The 12011-nt window shown below is 51.0% G+C and overlaps 1 protein-coding gene across 2 annotated transcripts; it reads left to right on the plus strand.

Annotated features, from left to right (window-relative positions):
- Nucleotides 1-733: 733 nt before the first annotated feature.
- On the plus strand, nucleotides 734-11519 carry NFATC2IP (nuclear factor of activated T cells 2 interacting protein). 2 transcript variants are annotated; one of them, XM_072753594.1, is made up of 8 exons: nucleotides 734-837; nucleotides 1777-1849; nucleotides 4428-4545; nucleotides 5345-5425; nucleotides 5517-5703; nucleotides 7080-7224; nucleotides 7353-7462; nucleotides 9325-11519. In XM_072753594.1, exons 1-8 carry the CDS (start codon nucleotides 826-828, stop codon nucleotides 9481-9483), a joined length of 885 nt encoding a protein of 294 aa, XP_072609695.1. In that variant the 5' UTR covers nucleotides 734-825; the 3' UTR covers nucleotides 9484-11519. The 2 variants fall into 2 exon arrangements, with proteins under 2 accessions (XP_072609695.1, XP_025866856.1); XM_026011071.2 differs by having other exon boundaries at nucleotides 799-1212.
- Nucleotides 11520-12011: the final 492 nt, after the last annotated feature.

Consider the following 12011-nt stretch of genomic DNA (forward strand, 5'->3'; position numbering starts at 1 on the left):
TGAAAAGGACCAAGAAAGAAATTCTGAAACAAAAGCAGGAAGGTGGGGGGGGTGTGTGGGAACCACACCCCTTCTTTTCAGCAGAGGGAGAAGCAGGCTCCTTGCAGGGAGTCGGACGGGCTACTCATTCCCGGGATCCTGATCACGCCCTGAGCCAAATGCAGATGCTCAACCGCTTCTGAGCCCATGACTCTTGATCTCACCCAAGTTGGGTGTAAAGATTACTTAAAAATAAGTTAATTAGGGCAGCCCGGGTGGTTCAGCGGTTTAGCGCTGCCTTCAGTCCAGGGCGTGATTCTGGAGACCTGGGATCGAGTCCCACGTCGGGCTCCCTGCATGGAGCCTACTTCTCCCTCTGCCTGTGTGTGGCCTGTGTGTGTGTCTCATAAATAAATAAAATCTAAAAAAAAAAAAAAAAAAAGTTAATTAAATAAAATGAAAGCAATTCCGAAGCCGTCCGGGTACTCGGAGGGTTTATGGACTACAATTCCCAGGATGCCCCGCTCCCCCACCCACCGCGAGCGCCGAAGCCTCGGGTGGGCTGGTCCGGAAGGAGGCAGCCGGCCAATGGGTGAGCTGGAACGAATCGAAAGCTAGGCCTATTGCGCCGAAACTGGTTGGAATCTTTGGCGCCTCGGTTTCAGTGGCGGATGCTTGATGGGCGGGTGCAGGGACCAATGAACAGGCGGGGAGGAGGCTCCAGACGGTGTGGGCGGGGCGAGGTGTTGACTGGCGGACGGGTCACCCAATGACAGGCGGCAGTCGCTCGGAGGCGGTCGGGCGAGGCGTCTAGAGGCGGGGGAGCGTGGTCGGCGGGCGTTTGCTATGGCGGAACCGGTGAGGAAGCGCGGCCGCCGGCCTCGGGGAGGCGGTGTCAGCCGAGGGGCTCGCGGAGCTCGGGGCGGCCGGGGCCGGCGTCCTCGCGTCCCTCGGTCTCCAGCCCGGCGTTCCCCGGACTCGCTGTTTGTGGATCTGGTCAGCGACAGCGATGAGGATATCCTGGAGGTCGCAACGGCGCGCGGCGCCGCGGACTCGGTCGAGGTCCCTCTCCCGGAGCCCCCGGTGCCGGCCGCCCCCCGGGGCGACAGCGACAGTGACAGCGAAGGGGCGGACGCGCGGCCGGCCGGAGCCCCGCGGGCCACGGTCAGGCGGCGGCGGCGGCTGCTGCTGGATCCGGGGGAGGCACCGGCTGTGCCCGTGTACTCCGGGAAGGTGCTGCCCGGCGCCCGGGAGGGCTGGTTGGGGGACCGCCGAGGTTAGGCTTCTGGGGTTGGTCGTGGGGGACCAAATGGCGCCAGGAGTTGGGAGAGAGATGCAGGGCTTCTGGAGGCTGGAGAGGTTTGGAGTGTGTTCCGAGTCGGGATGCCGGGGAGCTGGAGTGTCTGGAGGAGAGAGGGGCGAAGGGACCGGGATGCCTGATGCTTCAGAGAGGGGGCTAGCGGGACCTGGGACTGTTGGGTTTTGAGGTTGGGGCCAGGAAGCTGGGTCATGGAAGTTCAGAGATGACTTGGGAACTTCGAGTGCGCTGGGGAGCTGGGATTTCCCAGGATTCCAAGATAGCAAGCTACTTAGTAAGAGAATAAAAGAAGAATTAAACTTGCATCCTCAGAATGCCTTAAAGAGGGTGTAGTAGTGAGGGTTGGGGATCTCGGGGAACCTGGGCTCCTAACTCCCCAGAGAGAACTTGGACTTGGGAGCTGGAGGAAGACAAGAGTCATCCTGCTTTCCCTTTCAGTGGAGGGAGGACTTGGGACTGATTCACTTCTGTCTTTACAGGTGAAAAGCAGCCTTCATCTCATCCCAGATCACCTGTCTCTCCTGAAACTCTGTCCCCCAGAGGCTGAGGAAGGTAGGGGCGGGCTTCCAGGGAGAGGTGCCCAGTGCTGGCCTCTCTGAGGAAGCTTCTTGGAGTTTACATCCCTGTAGTCCATTTTTCCCTGAGGCTCATGGGAAGGGCATAGGAGAGGTGACTCCTGCATCCTAGGCAGAAAAAAGCTCCAGTCCTGAATTGAGATGGAGTGTTAACCAGGAGGCATTGGAAGTGCTGCCAAACCACCCTTCCTCCTACCTGATTGGCACAAGAGTGTGCTAATCTACAGATTTCTAATCATCCCCAGAGATTCGGGTTCTGTAGTCCTGGGGGCCTAGGAGGAGGAGCTGTTGAGAATCTGCAACATCTTGATACATCTGCAAGGACTTCCTTGGGAACATTCTGGAGGCAGCAGCAAGTGTTCTTTGAATCTTATCAGGGCTGCCAGCCTTGTTCCCTACCCCAGTGATGTGATTTTTTGCAAACCACCCAAAGGCAGTGAGTGGGATTCAAGTTTAATAAGGCAACGATCCAGGGGCAGCCCGGGTGGCCCAGTGGTTTAGCGCCGCCTTCAGCCCAGGGCGTGATCCTGGAGTCCCGGGATCAAGTCCCCCGTCAGCCTTCCTGCTTGGAGCCTGCTTCTCCCTCTGCCTGTGTCTCTGACTCTCTCTCTCTCCCTCTCTGTCTCTCATGAATAAATAAACAAAATCTTAAAAAAAAAAAAAAAAAAAAAAAAGGCAGAGATCCAGTGGGCAAATGCAGACCTTGGACAGAAATTTCTATACCATAAGCAGGTATGGTAGGGTGAACAAGAGCTGATTTAGGAACCAGCTGGACTGGGTTTGAATCTCAGCTCTACCTGTTAGTAGTTGTGTGACCTTGTGCAGGTTCATCTCTTAATGCTTCAATTTTGCCATCGGGAAAATAGGGATAACAGTGGACCTATGTCGAAGGATTTTGGTGAGAATTAATTAAAAAGAATATATAGAGAGCTCTCTCTTGGGCTACATACAGGGTTTAGGACAGTACCTGGACCATAGAAGTGCAAAGGTACCTCTGCACTTGCTGCTCCAAATGTAGGCCCAGTAGTGCTGGGCATCTCCCAGGAGCTTGTCAGAAGGTCAGAATCTCGGGTCTCTAGCAGCTGCCACATTGAAGACAGGGTTTCTCAGCTTGGGCACCACTGACATTTGGACTGAGTAGTTCTTTGTGTGGAGCTGTCCTGTGCATTGTGGGATGTTTAGCAGCATTCTGACCTCTGTGCGCCGGTATCATACACTCCAACCTTCTCTCCCCCTCATTGTGACAACAAAACTTGTCTTTTTTATTTATAAATTTTTTAAATTTATTTATTTATGATAGTCACAGAGAGAGAGAGAGAGGCAGAGACACAGGCAGAGGGAGAAACAGGCTCCATGCACTGGGAGCCCGACGTGGGATTCGATCCCGGGTCTCCAGGATCGCGCCCTGGGTCAAAGGCAGGCGCCAAACCGCTGCGCCACCCAGGGATCCCCCAACAAAACTTGTCATTGCTGCACGTCCCATGGGAGGCAAAATTGCCTCTGGTTGAGAACCGCTGATCTAGAATTTATCATTGCTTTGTTTTTGCAGTATTTACTTTTATGGTTAACGATAATCCTTTATTGGTGGCAAACAATAGAAAGGGGCTTCTATATTCTAGAATAAATCTCTAGTTTTGTGTTAGAAGAAATTTTAGTTACAATGAGGGATTTTAAAGAAAGATGTGAAATATAGAGATGTGGCAAAAAGTGATAATGATGCTCACATGGATGAAATTTGAGAAACATGGGCTCAGAGGGCCTGTCATCATCTCTTTACTTCCATGCCACCTCCTACCCCTGACTCCCATAGTGTCTCTTTGTCCATCCAATTGAGTACAGGAAGAAAATAACAGGAACTTTTTAAAAAAAATCCTTTGCCAACATCTGGTTTGAAGTATGTTTTATCACATACATAATAGTATGTACATGTGTAATAAGCAGTATTGTATTAAGTAAATGCATATTTCCTAGGTTATGTGTGTTTTTTATTCGTGGGGTGCATGTGATCAAAAAGGTGGGAAGAGGGCAGCCCTGGTGGCGCAGCGGTTTAGCGCCGCCTGCAGCCCAAGGTGTGATCCTGGAGACCCGGGATCGAGTCCCACATCAGGCTCCTTGCATGGAGCCTGCTTCTCCCTCTGCCTGTGTCTCTGCCTCTCTCTCTCTCTCTGTCTCTCTCTCTGTGTGTTTCTCATGAATAAATAAATAAATAAATCTTTAAAAAAAAAAGTGGGAAGAGATTAACTTAATCATAACTCAGTTGGACTGGGCCACTTTCTGATTGTCCACACTGGCCACGCCAACTTGTGCCTTAGCATGAGGCTCAGACACTCCAATTGTGTCAGACCCCAACTCATTCTTTTCTCTGCACTAGGTATTTCCCTATGACTCCTGCCCTGTGAGCACTTTCCCAGTGTTATTGCATGGTTGTGTGTGCGTCTTGGGGTTCCTCAGTCTCCTCCTTTCTTGGGACCTGGTGAAACCCTTACATGCTTCTGCTTGGCCTTTTGCTGCCCTCCCCTAGCTGACTCCTTCCACTCTTCCTTCTCTGTCCCCAGAGGCGGATATGGCAGATTCTAGCAGTCCCCACCCTGAGGATGCCTCGTTTCCAGATTCTCCCTGGAAGAAGAAGCTGAGGAGTAAGAATTCAGAAAAGAAGTCGAAGGAGGTGTTTCTGTGAGTGAAGCCAAGTCACTGGGGCCCCAGGAGCAAAAAGGGAGCCGGAGGGGTGGGCTAAGGTGGGCATGATCCTAGGGTGGCTCCTGAAACGGTAAGGAGAAGAGATGGAGGACCTGGAGGGAATCTCCAGGCTCAGGTGAGGAATGAAATGCTTCAGGACCACCCCCGGGAGTGGGATGTTTTATCTCTGTGTGTATCCAGCTAGCTGTCCCTTTATCCCCGGGGGTTTGCCTCCCTTTTCTGGAAAATGGGGATAATGACGGCACCTAGATTAAGAGTTAGGGCTCCCCTGGGTGGCTCAGTGGTTGAGCATCTGCCTTCGGCTCAGGTTGTGATCCCAGGGTCCTGGGATCAAGTCCCGCATCATGCTCCCCATAGGGAGCCTGCTTCTCCCTGTGTCTCTGTCTCTGTCTCTGTCTCTGTGTGCCTCTCATGAATAGTAAATAAAATCTTCAAAAAAAAAAAAAAATTAAGGGTTAACACTTGGCCTATGGTAAGCACTTGGTGTCCATTGGATGTTACCAGATATTCACCTGGAAAGTGACTTACCTTGAAAGTTAGGCATTTTCCTCGTTCATATTTGGGTCATGTCAATGTAACAGCGGTGACAGGTTTTCTCTGACCTTACCTCCCCCTGTCCACAAGATGATCTTACTGGAATGTGCTCCCTCTTGATTATCCGGCACCCCCCTCTGGGCCCCCAGGGGTCCATAGCTTATGAGGACAGCTGTGGGGCTGGGGTCCCCTCCTCATCCCGCCCCCCTTCCTCCAATCCAACCCTCTCTTCTCTTTGCAGGGTTCAGGACACCTCTCCTTTGCCTTCACCTCCACCAAGGACCAAAAGCAGAAAGCATTCCAGGGCACTCCAGAAGCTGAGGTGCTGAGGGCCAGGGGCTCGCTGGGGTACGGAGGGGCAGTAGGGTGGGTACCCCAGCCTGCCTTGATGCAAAGTCCTCTCTGCACCCCAGGGAGGTGAACAAGCGCCTCCAGGATCTCCGTTCCTGCTTGAGCCCCAAGCAGCACCAGGGCCAGGATCACCAGAACCAAGAGGATGAGGTGGTCCTGGTGGAGGGTCCCATCCTTCCAGAGAGTCCCCGACTCTTCCCGCTAAAAATCCGGTGCCGGGCTGATGTGGTCAGATTCCCTGTCAGAATGGTAGGTGCCTGAAGGGCCCGTGGAAGTTGGGCCCCATGGAGCGAGTGAGGTGTCTGGGCAGAAGGGGCAGTGCCCCGCTTTGCCTCTCTTCCCAATGCTCCCTTGGGCCCCCATGCCTTGGGTTTGCTCTTCCCTTTGTCCCCGTGGTCTTTTCCTTACACTACCTTCACCGGCAGACTTTCCACCCAACCTTCAGGCCTCCACTGACGTGCCCTGAGAAGCCTGGCTGGGTACCCCTCCCCCTTTCCTTCCCTTGGACCCTGTGCTTCCCAGCAGGGCTTGCTTTTACTACATCGGACACACACATTCCATTCAGTCATTCTGAGCTCCTCCTGAGTGGCAATGGCTGTTCTTGTAGAGATGAGCCCAAATCTAAAACAAGAGTGATAACAGAAATGCCCATTTGTTGAGCAGTAACTGTGTGTCAGGAAAGCAGCTGAGCCAGACATTGAAAACACACAGCCCATAGCTCAATCAAGTGTTTTTTTTCCTTCTTTTGCCCTGTAGATGTAGAATGCTTTTATTTCTTGATTTTTAAAAAAGATTTTATTTATGTATTTGTGAGAGAGAGAGAGCACATATATGTGCCTGGGGAGGGGCATAGAGAGAAGCACAGGCCCCCATGCAGGGCCTGATCCCAGGCCCCCAGGATCATGACTGGCTGAAAGCAGATTCCTAACTGACTAAGCCACCCAGGTGCCCTTGTAGAATGCTTTATTTATTTATTTATTTATTTATTTATTTATTTATTTATTTTATTTACTGTTTATTTATTTGTAAAGATTTTACTCACTTATTAGAGAGAGAAAGCCCGCGCATGCAAGCATGAGCAGGAAGGGGAGGCAGAGGGAGAAACAGACTCCCCGCTGAGCCTGGACCACACCCCCCCACCCCCAGCCCGAGGCAGGGCTTGATCCTAGGACCCCAGGATCATGACCTGAATTGAAGGCAGACTATCCACCCAGGCACCCCCTTGTAGAACGCTTTTAACACATAGGAGCTCATTGCCAACCCTTGCAGTGAGTGATTTCATACAAAGGACCAGCTGCCTGGCCTCTCTTACACAGGAAGACATGGTTGCACTGGCCCGTGTTCCCAAATGGTGCCCACTGGCAAGAGCCAGGGACAGCTGGCCTGATGCATGGGGCACATGAGGTCCACTTTGCTGCAGTCCCCACCACTACCCTTTTTCCTCCTGATCCACGACTGCTTCAGTACTTCCCTGAACCCCATATTGACATGACTTTATTCTATACTTCGCCAGGGCAGTCTATGGAACTCACAGCTGAGGAGCTCAGCCAGAAATGAGTCAGAGGTGGTGGGTGGGGTGGGGCGCGTCCAGAGGTGGCCTTCTTTGCTTCTTGTCCCCTCCCTAGTCGGAGCCCCTACAGAGTGTGGTGAACCACATGGCCACCCATCTCGGGGTGTCCCCAAGCAGGATCCTCTTGCTCTTCGGAGAGACAGAGCTATCCCCTACTGCCACTCCCCGGACTCTAAAGCTTGGAGTGGCTGACATCATCGGTGAGAGGAAGGCAGGGAGGTGGGGCCTCGAGGAGGCTGTTGCCACAGGGAAGGGGTAAAGGGAAAGGCCGGGAGGTTGGCCCTGCTTCCACGCCCCGCTTAGGCCTGGGTTCCGGATCCTCCCACAGACTGTGTGGTGCTAGCAAATTCACCTGAGGCTGCGGAGATGTCCCAACTGCTCCAGCTGCGGGTGCAGGGGAAGGAGAAACACCAGATGCTGGAAGTCTCGCTGTCTCCGGTGAGTGGGAGGCATGGCAGGCCCCTCGCTCCCATCAGTTAACTGGGGGGTGGGGGAAGGATTCCCTTTAGGCCCGAGTGGTTTGGAGTTCCTGCCCATCCTAGAGTAGAAGAAGCGCACTGCTCAACTTCCATCCCCCTTGTGCTGGGAACCTCTGCTCCAGCCTCCTGACTCCTCTTTCTCGTTAAAATGGAAAGGACCCTTGGGTGGTGACTGATGAAACCCATCAGAGTTACAGCCCCACACTTCTAAGCAATTAGTACCCCTGCTGAAGAGAATTCATAGTCAGAGGCTTGGCGAGTTTCACAGCCAATTTATATGGAAACCACTGTCATGACCCTCATTTAACAAATAGGGACGCAGTCTTGAGAAGTGGGACAGTTTGCAGTATTCCTTTCCTAGGGCTACTGTAACAAAATACCACAAACTGGGTGGCTTGAAACAAATGCATTCCCTCCTGGAGGCCAGCAGGGCCATGTTCCCCCTGACACTGGGTAGAATCCTTCCTGACTCCTGCCTGGCTCCTTGGGGGTGGCTACAAGTCCATGGCCTGCAGCTGCATCACCCAGTCTTGGCCTCTGTGCTCAGGTGGTGTCATCCCTGTGTGTCTTCTCGCAAGGACGCCAGTCACTGGGGCCTACCCTCATCGAGTGCGTGCCCTCCTTTTAACCCGATCACATCTGCAAAGGCCCTATTTCACAATAAGGTCATGCTTGCACTTACCAGGACTCAGGACCACAAAGGACCCATAATACAGATTTTTTTTAAAATATTTTTCTTATTTATTTATGAGAGAGAGAGAGAGGCTGAGACATAGGCAGAGGGAGAAGCAGGCTCCTTAGAGGGAGCCCAGTGCAGGACTCGATCCTGGAACCCCGGGATCACACGCTGAGCCAAAGATGGATGCTCAACCACTGAGCCACTCAGGTGTCCCAGGACCCATAATACTTGCCTGAGGTTGTGCCTCAGTTGAGTGGGAGAGCCTGGCCTTCAGCTGTCTCTGGTGAGTGGGAGGCACGGCTGATCTGGGCTGTCTGCATCATGGTGTTGGGTGCCTCCATCAGGACATGGGGCTTGCAGAACCTGCCTGACCCTAAGCCTATGTCTTGAGCCCTGGGCTCTGTGGCTCAGTCCCCCAGGGAGGAGCCTGGCTGTGCTGACTTCTCTGTCCACTTGCCTTGTGGGCTGTGACTAGTCCCCTTGTCCTCTCTGGCCTGAGTCCTCTATCCTTCCCTACAAGTTCTCAGCCCTTTCAAATTCTTTTTTTAAAATAAGGTTTTATTTGTTTTTTTTTTTCAATTTTTCAAAAAGATTTTATTTATTTATTTGAGAAAGAGAGGGGCAGGAGGGCCAGAAGGAGAGGGATGAGCAGACTCCATGCCAAGCATGGATCCCAACACAGGGCCTGGTCCTGTGACCCTAAGATCATGACCTGAGCCAAAACCCAAGAGCTGAATGCTTAACAGACTGAGGTGCCCAGGTGCCCCTTAGGATTTTATTATTTATTTATTTTTGTTTTTAAAGATTTTATTTATTCATGAGAGACATGAGAGAGAGAGAGAGAGGCAGAGACACAAGCAGAGGGAGAAGCAGACTCCATAAAGGGAGCCCGACGTGGGACTCGATCCCAGGTCTCCAGGATCATGCCCTGGGCCCAGGGCAGCGCTAAACTGCTGAGCCACCTGGGCTGCCGTAGGATTTTATTTTTAAGTGATTTCTACATTTGTAGTGAGGAAGCTCCCAATGTGGGACTCAAACTCAAAACCCCGAGATCAAGAGTCACATGCTCTTCTGATGGAGCCAGCGAGGCACCCTGCCTCTTTCAAATTCTTACATCCATTTTTTTTCCCCTCTCTGCCCAGGATTCTCCTCTCAAGACCCTCATGTCCCGCTATGAGGAGGCCATGGGACTCTCAGGCCACCAGCTCTCTTTCTTCTTTGATGGGACAAAGCTTTCAGGCAAGGAACTGCCTACTGATCTGGGCATGGAATCCGGGGACCTCATTGAGGTCTGGGGCTGAAATCCCACTCCCTGCTTGGAGGCCCAGTCTGGACTTGGGGAGAACAGCTGCCCCTTTTGGCCCTACATGGGCTTATCCTCAAACTGAAGCAAAATTGAGTAGTGACCTTTGACACACACACACCCCCCACCACCACCATTGATCCTGTTATCAAGCCATTAGTTACTTGGTTAGTTGAATGAGTTTTCACCGCCCTGGGTGGTCTGTGGCTCTATCCACGTGGTAAGCTGGCTGCCTTTTCAGCCTCGCTGAGCCAAAGAGAAGGTATCCCTCACCCCTACCCTTTTCTTCCTGGTAATGTCTGTTGTGTGAGACTGCGTATACTTAGAGAGTGAGTTGAAATAAATGAAGAGTGGGTGTGGATTCCAGGCCTAGGATTTCTGCTGAGTCTGAGACCAGTAGTGGCCCTGGGGGAGGTGGGGTGGGCAGCAGATGAAGTTTGCTTGAGGCACATACATGGCTGTGGTTCCCCAGCCTGCGGAACCTGAACGAGCCAGCTCATGCACATGCTCACTTAAGCACAGGCAGACAGCGGGTTATGCTTTTGAAAGAGTGGATTCTCAGCCTTGCATGTCTTCCTCACCCCAGGACCCTTTAGAGCCAACCTTCCCAATGTGCACACACAATTTAAGGCATAATTGAACACATCCGAGCTTCTTTGTTTGGATCTCAGGATGATAGTTCACAAAAAGCTTCTCTAGTTATTTATGGCTTTTTCTTTCCTGTTTCTTTGTGCTATCCCAAGCACCCATTGGAATGTGTGAGTTATACATCTTTTAATATAAACGGATCCTTGTCAGATGCACTGTTGTGTATGTGAATATACTTTTACCACATGTGGTGTCACTGTGCTATAGATCTTGGGCTCTTTTCTTTTCTCACTCAACATGTGTTGCTTATTCTCCACATGCTGAGATGCTTAGACCACTCTGTGGTATTCCCCCGCAGGCTTCAGCTGCACCTGACACATTTGCTTAGTGGCCGACACCCTGGTGCCACCACTCCTGAGCACATAAATGAGGCCATCTTTTGTGTGTCCCCTTCTGAGCTTGCGTGGAAGGTTTTCCGGCGTAGGTACTGGCACAGGACGGGATGACGGGTCAGACAGGTTAATTTCCTATGGTTGAATCAAATTTTTCTTCTGAATGGTCATGGAGCCTCCCTGTTGGGGGTCCCCATTTCTCTTCATCCTCACCAGGACTTGTTGCTGCCCTGCTTTCCAATTTTTGCCAGTCTGTTTGGGTAAAAAGTGGTGGCCTGTTTCAATGTACATTCATCTGATCAGCAGTAATTGGGGGGATTTCTTCATACACTAGCAGCCTTTTAGGATTCCTTTTTGTGTACTGCCCTGATGGTTGCAAACAGCTCTCAGGATGGCACTCGTGTTTGATGATTTAGGGGTGTGTATTCTCACCGAACATGAATTTTTCGATTTTAATGTAGATGCATGAGCTGTTTTACCATATCACTTATTGCATTTGGTTTTTTATTTAAAAGTAGTTTAGATGGTTTACGTTTTCTGCTGTTAGCTTGTCAGTTTGTCCTTTCACATTTAGGACACTAAATAGGGCTGAAGTCCAGCCAGTACAGCCCGCTATGCACATTGGCTGGCATCTGTTCTGTGTGATGAAACATTTGTCCTTGGTTGATTCTGGGCTGTACTGGCTGATAAATATTGAATATTATTTGTAAACTATTTGAATTTAGCTTTGCATATGAGATCCAAGTTTTATTTTCTCCCCAGAATGAGCCAGTCTTCTCAATGCTGTCTACTAATAAAGCCATTAATTTTCCACTGATATGTGGTACAGTCTTGGCAAAAATATGTCACCTTCTAAAACCTTGTTTTGTTGGAATGTGCCATTCTTTTGACCTTACAATGTGAGAAAAACAGAAAGAAGCCTCTGTAACATTTAAGTAATCTATGTACGGTATAACTCTTTTTTTTTTTTCCAGATATGTTATGTCCACTAAGAAGTTTGGACATATTAAAATTGTGTATTCAGTCTCAACAAAATAAATGAGAGTACACTGAGCCTGCGTCTCCTTGTGTATTTCTGTTTTTGTGGCCCTCACAGGCCCCCTTATACAGCCCCTGTAATTGAGACTATTCGTTGTCCCCTTGCATCCATTCTGCCTCCTTCCAGGGTCATGGAACTGCTGGTTTTTAGCAAAGCGCAGAGACTACAGAGTGAGGACACTTGCCAGCCTCTGTTGTAGCTAGGTGCCCATTCAGGCTCATGGGTGGAAGGGGGAGAGGGGTGCACCTTGCAGGACCTTTTCTTTTCTTTCTTTTTTTTTTTTTTGAATTTTTTATTTATTTATGATAGTCATACAGAGAGAAAGAGAGAGAGGCAGAGATACAGGCAGAGGGAGAAGCAGGCTCCATGCACCGGGAGCCTGATGTGGGATTCGATCCCGGGTCTCCAGGATCGTGCCCCGGGCCAAAGGCAGGCGCCAAACCACTGCGCCACCCAGGGATCCCTTTGCAGGACCTTTTCAAAAGCAGGCAGCATGAGCCCTTCTCT

This window comes from Vulpes vulpes, chromosome 3 (assembly GCF_048418805.1).
Source record: "Vulpes vulpes isolate BD-2025 chromosome 3, VulVul3, whole genome shotgun sequence".
In the NCBI taxonomy this organism is placed as follows: domain Eukaryota; kingdom Metazoa; phylum Chordata; class Mammalia; order Carnivora; family Canidae; genus Vulpes; species Vulpes vulpes.